The sequence below is a fragment of the Erinaceus europaeus genome, chromosome 9 (genome assembly GCF_950295315.1).
Source record: "Erinaceus europaeus chromosome 9, mEriEur2.1, whole genome shotgun sequence".
NCBI lineage: Eukaryota > Metazoa > Chordata > Mammalia > Eulipotyphla > Erinaceidae > Erinaceus > Erinaceus europaeus.
Window position 1 is genome coordinate 78,589,822 of NC_080170.1, and position 13,144 is coordinate 78,602,965.

The 13,144-nt window shown below is 51.4% G+C and overlaps 1 protein-coding gene across 3 annotated transcripts in view; it reads left to right on the forward strand.

The window, feature by feature from the left end:
* The window catches only part of ADCY5 (adenylate cyclase 5), an 85,150-nt gene that overhangs the window by 26,624 nt on the left and 45,382 nt on the right, over positions 1-13,144 (forward strand). For 2 of the 3 annotated variants that reach the window (XM_060198258.1, XM_060198259.1), the window contains exons 3-5: positions 1,657-1,778; positions 10,801-10,912; positions 12,312-12,439. In XM_060198258.1, the coding sequence (XP_060054241.1) occupies positions 1,657-1,778; positions 10,801-10,912; positions 12,312-12,439 (362 nt within the window). Of the gene's footprint in view, positions 1-1,656; positions 1,779-2,142; positions 2,269-10,800; positions 10,913-12,311; positions 12,440-13,144 lie in introns of those variants that run through there. The other variant, XM_060198260.1, reaches the window with a different exon arrangement.

Here is a 13,144-nt window from a genome sequence, read left to right on the forward strand (position 1 = left end):
TCTGACATGGCCAGAGGGACTAGGAAAGCTTTGGAGGTTTGAAATGACAATGGAGAGCTAGGCCAGGTGCTGGTCATGCTGGCGTCCAGGAGGGAATGGGAGGAGGGGCTGCCTGGCCAGGACATCTTGGTCAAAATATTACAGTTAAAGAACTGCACAAATGGGGCCGGGTGGTGGCACACCTGGTTGAGTGGACATGTTGCAATGTGCAAGGACACAGGTTTGAGTCCCCGGTCCCCACCTGAAGGGGCAAAGCCTTTCAAGTGGTAAAGCAGGGTTGCAGGTGTCTTTCTGACTCTTTTCCTCTCTGTCTCTACCTTACACTCAATTTATGACCGTCTTTATCCAATAAATAAATAAAGATAATAATAAAAATTTTAAAAAAGAACTGCAGAAGTAGGCACTGGGGCCATGTACCCAGAAGGACAGCTCTGAGAGCTGAGTCCAGATCAGCAGGACTTCAGGACAGGGCCCGGGGAAAAGCTCAGAAAAAGCAACATCAGTATTGAACAGGCTAAGCCATGACCTTGGTGACTCAGGAGATAGGGGGAAAGGCAAGGAGTGTGAATTAGGGAGTGGAAATTGGGAGAGGTCAGTGGTGTGGTCTGGGAGATGGTGTGGAAGTCCTGGTGTTGACTAGACACCTGAGCTGGCATCTAGAGACTCAGGAGCTCTGCATAGACAGAGGTGCCGGTATGGACCTTGTTCCCAGAGGGCAGAGGTGACAGGAATTGGGATGTGACATGTAGGTCCAGGACAAGGGAGAGGAAGGTGACATGAGAAGGTGGCCCAGTGTCTGGTGCCAAAGAAAGACAAGAGAATAAGGAGGGCTGGAGATAGCCAACACAAAAGCTGGAGAGGGAGGGTTGGGGTTGAGCTTGGGAGTGGGCTGCCCACATGGGAGATGGCAGGTATCCAAGATAGCCCAAGATGCTGGGCCTGACTGACCTGACTCTTTCCTTCCTCAGGGTGGCCCCAGCCTGGTCCCCTGCTTCTCTCTCATCTCATTTTCCCAGCATCTTCATGTCTCTATATTTCATCGTCAGTCTACTTCCCACCCTCCTGGGATAGGGCCCCAGGGTAGGAAGGAAACCCCCCTCCTCTGTCCCATCCTTCCAGTCTCAGTGAAGCCCACTTTTATCCCACCATCCCCACACTCCCCTGTAGCTCAAGCAAGTTCCTCCTGCTCAGTGATACCCAGTACCCCCAGGAGGCGGGAGCTGTGTGAAGGGGAAGCTATGCAGCTCTGACTCTAGTGCCCAGTCTGATGTCTGGAACGTGTTGGGGAGCACAAAGTACTAGATGCCTGAGCCAAGAAGTCTTGTCACTTCAGGCTCCTGACAGCCCCAACCTTACTTTAGAGAAGTGCAGTAATTTGCTCAAGGTCACGTGACTCTCGGGTACCATCCAGGACCCCACCCAAGGTACTCAACCGGTCAGGTGCATCTGACGCTCTCTCCCCCTTCCCCACACTCTACCCCTGCATTCACTGAAGGATCAGAACATGCAGGAGAGGTGGGGGCCAGAAGCCCTAGGGCCAGGTCTTCAATTCCCCCAGTGCACACAGATTTCAGTAGTACCTGAGAGGGTCTCTGCTCTGCAGGTGGAGGCACAGGTGAAAGGAACTTTGCCCACAGACTCTGCTTCCCTCCCCAGGAACGGCTCCTACTGTCTGTCCTTCCCCGGCATGTTGCCATGGAGATGAAAGCAGACATCAATGCCAAGCAGGAGGATATGATGTTCCATAAGATTTACATCCAGAAACATGACAACGTGAGGTAGGGGCAAGGCCAGGGAGTGTGTGTGGTGGAGGGCGGTGGGGGCAGGGTGGGAAGACTAAACCCTAAAGGAGATGACAACCCCATGCCTTACCATTTGGAAAGGGCCCTGCCAACCAAGTGGTCTGGGGGCTTTGAAATGAGTGTTGGGGACATGGTGTGGGGGTACCCCAGCCCTTCCTTCATAGTCTGTGCAGTGAATGGAGGAGGGGAGGTTGCAGGGAGAGGACACAAAGGAGAGGAACAAGGATAAAGCAACAGCTACAGCTTGGGGGTGGTGGTGGTGAGGGGACTCCTAGCCTAACAAGGAAAAGTGGGACTCAGATGTCACCATGGCCATGTCTATCCTTACTGCCACCTGCAGCTCCCAGGCCTCCTCAGGCAGGCACCATGCCAGCTGCAGATGGGGCTCCTGATCAGCACCCTCCTGTAGAGCTTGTGCTCAGAGTGGCCAAGACCTTCACCCAGTCATTCAACTGGGTGATCCCAGGTGGGTCCACCCCAAACTCCACACTCCTTTTCCTTCGAACTTGCTGCTTTCCCAGGCGGGAGCCACCCACAGCAGAGATAGAAGACAGATGTGGGAGATAGCCTAAAGCTCCATGGTCCCAGGTTCAGTCCTCAGCACCAGATGTAAGTTAGGAGTTGTGCTCTGGTTGTGCTCTTACACGCACGCTAGTAAGATGTAGATTAATAGAGTGCAAAATCCTGTGCATGCCAAGGGGCCATTGAGTGGCCAGGTGGCCCTCATCCAGCACGGTTTCCTAGTGAGCCCAACTGGTCTCTTGTATTTCTGGAGAAGAGTGGCCAAGCCTGCCTGTGAAAGGGTTGATTCCATCCTGGGCTGGTTTCTCTAGCATCCACCAGTCCTCCATAGCTGGTATAAAGAGAATCCTTTGGAGGCTTGGGCTGCCTTATAATATAAACTGTTGCATCGATGCAGGAATCCGTACCACATTAGGTGTGCACGTGTATTCAGAACCGAGCAGCTGTTTTCATGCAGACAGCACTGCCTGGTCCTCACCTGTGCTTTGGTCCTAAGCTGGCCAGCTATGCCTTTGCACCTGCAGCCCATAACTTGGATTCTATGTCTTTGGGAGAAAACATACCTGCATAGTGCACCTGTCCCCAATTTTCAGAGTGTCCTACCCTCTGAGCCCCCTGGCCACCTGCCTCCCCACCCAGGAGGTGTTTGAAGGGTTGAATGGAGCTCAGAGTGGGGAGTAGAAGTCTAGATTTCAGTAGGGAGCACTGTCATGCTGCCCCCCCCCAACTTTTCACACCTGTCTCTGTCCTAATGTGGTGGAATAACTGCTAACAAGAATAGTTACACTTGTATGGGACTCCTTTCACTGAACCACTATTCTGATTTTTTGTGTGTGGTCTCCTGAGCCATAACAACTAGAAGAGGTTCTTCCTTGTAAAGTGAGGCACCATGATGAATTGATAGAAGAAATGACCCTCCCCAGAGAAAGCTTCCATGGGGTCCCAATACATTCAGACACTTGAGCTAGCATTCTGGAGTTTACCCTTGTGGTCCCGCTTTCATTGCCCCAGTGACCCTGGGATTGTGTCAGGAGTAACAGGGACCAAAGGTGCTTTCCTTGGTGGCCCTGAACCCAAAAGCTCCTACTCAAGTACTGAGCAGAAGGCAAGGGTATCCAAGCTGCTGGTGACAGCCCAGTCTTTAGGGCATGGCTCTCTTCCTGACTTGGTTTGCACATCTGTCACATCTGGCCACATCTGCACCTCTTATGGGACCTGTGTCTCACCCTTTCAACCCTGAAGCCTTCCTTCCTGCAAGAAGTTCTGATCAGAGGGAAGGACTTGGGCCTCCTCCAGTGGCCACCACAGAGGCAGCCCTCCCCCACCACCACAGAGACTGTGATTTGGGGCCACCCAGAATGAGTACCCTCATCACGGAGCAGCCCGCATGACTCAGAGCCCAGACACGGTGGGTGATTTCTGTTCTAGAACGTGCTGAGGATCAATGATGGCAATCAGGGAAGATGAAAGGAGAGGGAAAGCATGATGCCGGCTCCTTCCTGAGGACAGACATAATTCTGCTGTGAAGCAGCCAGGGCTGGCAGTGGCTAGGACAGCTGAGGCAAGTCACAAGTCATCACATTCAAATCCCCCTGTTAGGGCCCCTGCCCCAGTCCACTGGCAGAACTGGGTGTAGTTCTGGATGAAAACGTGTCACTTGCTCTGGCCTCCTGTTTTGGGGCTGAGCCTTTGGCTTGGGCTGGGGTTTGAGTAGTAGGTGGAAGGGTGATGTCATATGGAAACACACTGTGGGGCTGGGCACTCAGGCCAGACTGGGGTTAGACAGCCCTGCACATCAGCCTAGGTTTCCCTGTCTCCCTCCCAGAACAGATTGCAGGCATCGAGCTACTCTGATCCTCAGTTTCCTCATCTACTTAATAGGATAAGAGGAGCATCTACTTCATAGGGGTGTAAAGAGCAAATGAGATCATGTGAGGAAAGTGCTTAGCGTACTAGCTTGCACAGAGCACATGTTCTGTAATTGGGAGCAGCAGTGATTGTCGTTACTGTTGTTATTATGATGATTATCACACTGCTATCGACAGAGAAGGGCCTGGGGATTCTCTAGCGGGAGAGTGGAGGGGTGATGAGTCACTGTCATCAGTTCTCCTCAGAGCTATAATATTTACAGGGGTGGTGACATGATGTCCTGTCTAGCCCCACCAAGAGCAAGGCCACAAGGAAAATAAATCAGCTCCTTGGTGTGACAGCTCAGGTCTGGATCTAATAAAGAGAAGAGACACTGGATAGGGAAAAGTGGCTTGGGCAAGGACTGGGGTGTGTGTGGGGTGACAGACAGGCACTACAGTCTGTGTGGCCTCATTCTCACCTGGCCTCAAGGAGGCTAGTTGTACTGCATGCAATTTCCAGGACTTCTGGGCACCTGTCAGATCTTTGCTGCCAAGCCCTCCCCACCTGTGAGTCCAAGCAGCCCGGCAGCCAAGACACCCCATGGGTATCCCCAGATGCGTCTGACTGATGTGCAGTGTCCACAGAGGTGTTAAGCCCCTTGGGCGGGATGGGTCAATATGACCATTGCCAAGCCAGGGGCCACTGGAAAAGGTCCAGGGACCATTGCCAGAATGTCAGGGAGCATTCTGTTTCTCCTAACCTCCACCCCACCCCACCTAACAGATAGCTGCAGCTGGCAGTGCCAGGCCTAGGGGTGGGCCATGCTGTCCCTACTCCTGGAACAGGACCTCCAAAATGTGCCAGCAGAGCATGCCCTGTGCTGGGGGGATTGAGAGACTTTGTCTTGGGTGGAGATAGATTGTGGCTAGTGGATGACACAGAAAGACCATACCAGACCGTATCAGGGGCAATGCAGACCTCTCTGGGCTACAGTGAAGGCATAGAAGCAGTCAGAATCCAAGTGTTCTTGGGTTGCCTTGGCCAGCAAGGTTAGTGATGCCAGGAGGTCTTTGCTGGAAGAGTATTGGCACTGAACAGACACCAGCTCTGACACTAGCTGTGGGCATCAGCATGCTATCTGCTTGGAACTTAATTTTTTTTAACTTGTAACATGGGGACAATAATACCCATCTGCTCATCTCTCTGGCAGGTATCATCCATGCTCACAGAGACTCAGCTGGAGACAGGGATGGCAGTGTGAGTGACGGGGGACACACCTGTCATCAGGAAACCACTTCTTCTTGGGAAGAAAGACATACTGAGGGCTGGGTGCTGGTGCAGCCAGTTAAACACACACAGTACTAAGTGCAAAGGCCTGCACAAGGATCCGGGTTTGAGCACTTGTCACCCCACCTGTAAGGACGACACTTCACAAGCAGTGAAGCAGGTCTGCAGGTGTCTTTCTTTCTCCCACTCTGTCTCCTCGTCCTCTCTTAATTTCTCTCTGTTCTATCCAATAAAATGGGTGCTAAGAGCAGTGGATTCATAGTCCCAGCACCAAGCCCAAATAATAACCCTGGAGGGGAAAAAAAAGACACATACTGTTCTAGAAGTTGCAAAATTGGGGCTGGTGACCCAGCAGATATGTGCTCTGCATGCCAGTGGTGAAGGAGTTAGGCCACTGGCTGTCCAGTCATTCTGTCAGAGGTGTGATGAGGACCACATAGGCTCAGAGGCCCTGGGATTCCTGCAGGGGTGCTGGGAGGGTAGATGAGGTAGAGGATGTTAAGCCTTTGTCCTGCCCACTCTGCAAGGTGTCGGTCCACACCCAGAGGTAATGTCTCAACAAGGCCCCCAGAGCATTCCGTAGGACCCTTCATGTCCACACCTGGTTAAGGGGGCTCTGCACCATGATGCAGTCCTCAGTTTTTGGAACTGGGGCCTTGCATATGCTCACCTGTAGGGTGAGGCAGTGATGCAGGTGTCTGTCTTTCTCCCTCTTTTATCTCCCCAACTCCTTTCAATTGTTCTCTGTCCTACCAAATATAGTAGAAAGAGAAAAAAAAAAACAGGAAAAAAAACATGGCTACCAGGAGCAGTGAGTTCATACTGTTGGCATCGAGCCCCAACAATAACCTTGGTGGCTAAATAAATAAATAAATAAATAATAAAAACAGAGGAGATAGGGGAGGACACCACAACATCAATGCTTTCTCCAATGTGGTGGATCTAGGTTCAAACCTGGGATGCACAGATAGCATAGCCTGGGCATTTATTTGTGTGTGTGTGTGTGTGTGTGTGTGTGTGTGTGTGTGTGTGTGTGTTTTGTTTTTGAGAAAGGGTGGGGAGAGGACAGAGGGAGAGATAGACACAGAGAAAGGAGACACTACTGCACTACTCCACCATCCATGGGGCTCCCCCAGTACTATCCACAGTGTTTCCATGTGGTGCTGGGCCTTGACCAGGCCCTTACACAGAGCAGAGCATATCCTGTATAGGGAGGCTCTCTCAGCCTCCTGCAGACCTTAAGTTGTAGAGGTGGGGGGAAAGGGAATGCCAGAAAGCATTTCAGAAATTGCTCTCTGTGCAGGTGGAGATCTGGCGCCTCCTCTAGGGGGCACTTATCCTTGGCTGAGGAAACAGCCCTTTCAGGAATCCATCTTATTATTATTATTAGTGATTTAATATTGATTTGTACAATTATAATATGGGTATAATTCACACTGTTTCCACCACCAGAGTTCTGTGTTCCCATTCCCCTCTAGTGAGAACTACAATAGTTCTCCCCAGGTCACAGATATGGGTTGACTGTCTCTATCTATCTATCTATCTATCTGTCTGTCTGTCTGTCTGTCTGTCTATCTGTGTATATATCTATCATGTGTATGTGTGTGTGTGTATCCACTTTTATTCACTTCTACAGTCCTACCTTCACTTCCTTCCTAAGTCACACCTACACCTATTACTGCTTCCAAGTGTCCTTCCTTTTTCCTCTTCTTTCTCCGATAAGTAAAACAGTGCCTGACTTCCTCTGGTGTTTTCCATATTTACTTCCCTCTCAGTGATGGTACAAAAAACAGATTCCTGGTGACAAACATTTCAAGTTCCAGTAGAATTGAGGTTCAGAGGGCTCCATCTTTTTAGACTCTGGAGGTCATGCTAACTTGATCAGCACCTCATTTTCTAGGACCCAGGAATGTTTTGGGGCTTGGTGGAGGGGCTGCTGACCTAGGTGTGGAAACCAGGTGATACTCCCTTTGCAGAGACGGCAGGGCCTAGGAAGGCTGCCTGGCCCTTGGTCTAAGCTTCCCCCTTTTCTCCCCAGCCTCCCCCTTTAAGGTCATCCATCATCTCCTCCAAGAACTTGGCTACCTTCCCCAGGTCATGGTGATGTCTGGCTTTGCTATGGTATGGTTCTGAATGAAAATGGCTATAGTAAATAAAAGGTTGCAGGGAAGGCCTGGCACAGGTTGGGGACAACCAAAAGTTTATTACATTGTGATACAGTGGGACAGAACAGTATTGTTTAGGTATAGCAAAGTAGGCAATGGGACAGAGATAAAACTAGGCCGGGCCCATGAGTTACCAGAGTTCGGCTACACATGTTCAGTCTCCTGGAAGAGGAAGCATGGCGGGTCCTGGAGAGGGGAGCAGGCAGCTAGAGCGCCCAGGAAAAGAGAGTGACTTTGGGCAGGCTCATGCTTACATCACTTTCAACACACTCACAATCCCTTGTAGGTTTGCATAAGTCTGTAGCTCGGCTTGTAGGCTGACACCATTGGTATACTATGTCCCAAAATTCTATTATGGTATGTCACAACAAATGGCCACAAGGCATCGTGTGTGGTGTCTGGATGCCTGCAGGTGTGTGCGCCTTGTGAGCAGAGTGAGACAATGTCTGCCTCTAGTCATAGCCACCTGGGAAGTGGAGCAGTGAACCCCAAACACACCGATAGCCACTGTGATGTGAAAAAAACAACTCTGGGGGCGGGGAGATAACTCTCCAGGTAGGATTTCATGCCATGGGCAGGTTCCAGGTTTGAGTCCCAGCATTACACATAACAACAAAGGAAGCTTTAGGCTGTTGGGTATTATCCCACCCTCCAATATTACTTGGTGGCTTTCTCTCTCTCTGGGAAACGTGACCAGAGAACAGTGAATCACCCCAGTTTATAAAAGAATAATGATAATTCTGAATTCTACCTCTATCTTTTAAAGATATAAGTGCTCTTTATATTATTGTCTCATTCATGCTAAGAACATTTCTTGAGCAGTGACTATGTACCAAGCATGAATGGAATAGATGGACTGGGCAGTCTTACCTGTTCTGCATGAAAACATTGCCCTATCCTGAATACATGTGTGCCTAGGCAACAGCTTATATTATAACACAGCCTGAGCCTCCAAAGGACTGTCTTCACAGCCATTAAGGACTAGTGGATCCTAGGGAATTCTGGCTGAGGCTAAGCAGAGCTAGGTGGTATGGGGACACTGCCCCCACAACCACCCCACTGCTGTTGGGGGTGGGCACTGGGCTTGGGTCTTTTCTCTTTTGTTAATGATCTGCTTAACTGCTGACTTTAGTTGTGGTGAATGTTTCTAGCATGCAGTTTACCCTTTGGGCCATTTTGTAAAGCATGCAGTTCAGGGGTATTAACTTCATTCATGTGGTTGTGCAGTTGTCCCTACCATCTGTCTCCAGAACACTTTTCATCTCATGAAACAGAAACTCAATCCCCATGAAGTATGAACACTGGGCCCATGAAGTATGAACTCTGGGCCCAGTGAAGCCAGTGGAGGGCATGCTGCAGGGGTAGCTCTGTTAATCAGAAGAGTCCACTGGGCCATGGCTAGGTCTCCCCAGTCTACAGATAGGGAGTCTCCAGGTGCTCACTGCTCTGCTGGCCTGGGCATCTCACCCCCAGGAACTGACTTCTCCAGACTTGGCCTGAGACCTTGCCTGGTTTCCTCCCAACTCGACCCCTGTTCCCCAGAGCTCTAAGCCTCCTGAGCAGAAAACATTGCTCCTTAGTGTTTCTCTGTAAGGCACAGGCCTTCAGCACCACTGTCTGCCCTGACCATGGGAAGGCCTGGGTGTCAGAGCAGCACTGGCCAAGGCTTTGTACAACTGGGTCTGTTGGAGATATGAGGCTGGCAATATGAGTTCCAACACACAGCAGGCTCTGGTCCTGATGGCCAAGCCAGTCACTACCATGCACCTTCAGATATCTTTTACCATGCAAAGCTGAAAGCCTGCCCCTGCTTAATGTAATGGCAACAGTGGGAAATGACATATTAAATGGTGAAAATGCTCTGGAGGAACAATCGGAATGGAAGAAGGAGAAGCAGAAGGCGGAGGGGGATGTAGAGTTCAGTAAGGTGGTAGCAACCTTGGAACAGTGGCAAGGAAATAAGCACAGCAGTTCTCAACCCTGGTTGCATGTTAGAATTGCTAGGGAAGCTTAAAACAAGTAATGAACACAGTAGCTGAACCCCACCCCAGGCTAATGGAATCCAACCTGCTGGGGAGAGAACTCAGGGGCCTCTCCGAGTACAAGCATGCATGAGACTAATGGACACCAGGTGTAGGAGCCATAGGGCTAATGTGATGAGAGCTCAGGTGGGGGCAATTCTTCCATGAGCCAGGCTGGTCTCTAGTGAGAGGAGTGAGTGAGGCAGAGCTCCCAGGTGTAGCTGGTAGGTCAAGACTGAGTATGCAGTAGCTCAGGCAGGTGCAGGGTCAGAGCTCAGTGATGCTGGATGTGTCCCTCAACCCTTGGTCCATGCTCATACCCCAGTGTTCCTAGGGGTGGTCCCTGTCCTGCCTCCCCTCACTCTGTTCTGAGCTTGGCTCTGTGGGTTACTTTGTCTCTACTGGGTCCAGTTTCTTATGTGGGCTGGGGCAGGTAGTTCAACCTTTCTGTGCCTGTTTTCTTAGCTAGTAAAAGAGATTATCAGGCTGACAAAATAGCTCACCTGGATATTGCGCCTGCACATGTGCTGTGCAGGCCCAGCTGATGCATTGGATGGTGGGACCCAAGATAAGGACAGAATTGGGGGGGGGGCTTCTAATATGCCAACGAGTGGGTCTTTGTTTCCTTGTGTCCTCCCTGGGCTTCTCTTTTAGTCTGTTCCTCCTAGAACACTTTCTTGGGTTGCAGGGCTTGAGGCCAGATCCCCTGTGTGTATGGCACTGGGAAGTGAGACCTTTTTGTGGCCTCCATTCTGGCCTGGAACACTTTCTGGAGCAGATATATCAAAAGGTCTCCTACCCCCCAAGAAAGCTAAGTCAAACCATCTGAGAATTTGAAAGTCAGGGAGTCAGGCCCTGTCTGGGGTCACCTGAGGCAGGTGCGTGCTGCCTTCTCTCATGCACCTTCTCCTTTCCTCCCTGGTGGGAGTAAGAGTTGAGGTGCTATTGGAGTACAGAAAAGACAGTTGGAATGGTGCCTCCCAGACAGTAGTGAGAGACTAGTATTCTTGGGCTTCCAGTTCCTTAGGAAGACTTGGAGGCCCCCCCACCCCCCGCCAGAAACCATGCTGACCTCTTGCCCTCCTGACACGGAGGCTGGGCTGTGACCCCGGACCTTCCTGACTTGAGGTCTCCCATCACTTGTCTCCCCAGCATTCTGTTTGCCGACATTGAGGGCTTCACCAGCCTGGCGTCCCAGTGCACAGCTCAGGAGCTCGTCATGACCCTCAATGAGCTCTTCGCCCGCTTCGACAAGCTGGCTGCGGTGAGTTAAACACACACACACACACACACACACACACACACACACACACACACACACACACACACCGTAAGTCCTTCCCACCCCCTCGGGCATCTATGTCAGAGTCAGGGTCAGAAGGTGGTCTGATCCAGGCTGATGAAAGAGGGTGGTCCTGGGCCCATACAGGCATGACCTGCCAAGGGAGCGATGTGAGGATGAATGAGGGGCAAAGGGCCTGCCAAGGGCATGGTCATGTGTTCTCATGCCTCATGCTGGCCCTGGCCTCACTCTCAGCTGGAAGGTGCTTTCATAGTAACACTGGTAAAGAGGAAACAAGCGGGTGAGCCTCCATGGATGGGGGTGGAGGCAAGGTCTTCAGGTGATAATGCCCAGGCCCTGAGGAATATGTTGCACAATTTCATCAAGCCACCAAGCCACTTTCTGTGGGAGGCTGGCCAGAGTGAGAGAGTGAGTGTGAACCCAGGGTGGCTGCAGGCAGCCTCATGACACTAGAGGCTTCCAGAAAGAGGAGGTCCTGATACTCTGGAAGTCTCAAGGCCTGGGAGGGCTGAATAGTACATTCCCTAGGTCCCGTCTCCATTTCTGTCTGGCTTTCCCAGCCTTCACAGCTTTGGATGATGCTCTGGCTCCCTGTAGAGTCAGGGCTTCTCAACAAGGTGGCTGTGCCTATCTCAGCTTGGTAGAGGCAGGATGGGGCCTCCGGGGATGAGGGTGGTGGCCTCCCTGGTGGTGACTATCCTGAGTGCTGGTGAGATGAGGGTCCTGGGCATCACATGAGCTTTCCAGACATTCTGGTCCCAGCATCCTAGCTTCCTGACATTACTTGTGGGAACCAGACTGGGTGGGACAGCTGGGAACTGGTGGCTGATAGCAGCCCACATCAATCCTGGCTGGCCACCACCTGGTAGGCCCCGTTATGACATTCCAGCCCCATAGGATTCCTTTCAGCATAGTATACTTGCTGGTGGGGCAAGAACATATGTAGATTAAATCTCGGGCTGGGGGTTAGGTGAGCTCATGGTGAAATCCCTGCTTCTTTATGTAGCAGAAGGAGAGCACTGTGTCGAGAGTCTTAGGCCAAGTTTCAGAGCTGCCCTGAGGACTGGGTGTGGGTGGGGCCCTTCCTCACTGATTCTACAGAGAACCTATGGGCTTCTGTGCTTGGGGCAGCTGGAAGGCCCTTCTGAGGGCTGCCAGGCTGACTCTCCCCACTTCCACCCCCATGGCCCTGATAAGCCTGCCCCCAGCTGAGGCCACTCATTCTCCTGACACTGCATCTGTGCTTGCCCTAAAAGGCAAGTTATTTCAGGCACGGGGTGAATTTGTTTGCTTCCAGCGTCTCTCCCTCCCACTTCTCGTTCCGACTATTTTTAATTTTTGAAATTAATTTGCCTTCCAGGAGAATCACTGTTTACGTATTAAGATCCTGGGGGATTGTTATTACTGCGTCTCTGGGCTGCCTGAAGCCAGGGCTGACCACGCCCACTGCTGTGTGGAGATGGGCATGGACATGATTGAGGCCATCTCGTAAGTCTCTGGGGGACCTTTCACCTCCCAGGGGGGATCCATCTGCAGGGAGAGTGTTCCAAACTCTGAGAACCAGACTGGCCTGCAGGAGCCTGGATAGACAGACTGATGAAGGCAGGGAAGAATGGGCCACAACCACATCTGATCTCCTCAAACACACACACTAGAGAGTTGCTCTGTCTTTCCAGGATTTGAGTCTCTTCCTGGGCTCCTTTTACTGACAGCAGCCCAGGAAGCATTTCCCCAGGGGCACATCCTATAGGAAGGAGGAGGGTTTTACACACCCCAAGGCAGCAGAAGAGCAAGCACAGGTCACACTGAACCCAGTGCTGGTCAAGGGCCTGACACTCCTACTCCTGGAGTCCCTTCACACCTACTCAGCCAGGGCAAGCCCACCTGTTTCTCCTCCAGATGAGCAAGGTTGGACTCACGGGAGTTTCAACAGGTCCCTAAAGTGCTCCTATAAAAGGCAAGCCAATTCAAACCCAGGTGTTCTTAAACATTTAAGAAAGATCAGCCTCCCTGGAAGCAAGGGTGACAAGGCTCTTCGGCCACTTCTTCGTCACTCCCTGATTCGATAGAGAAGCAATGCCAGTACTTGATCATGTGGACAGGCCATGCTTAGCTGTCAGCCAGGGGCAGATCAGAAACTGCATCCAGGTCCAGTTATTTAAAACCATGCAAATGGTAGAGGCAGCAGAAAAA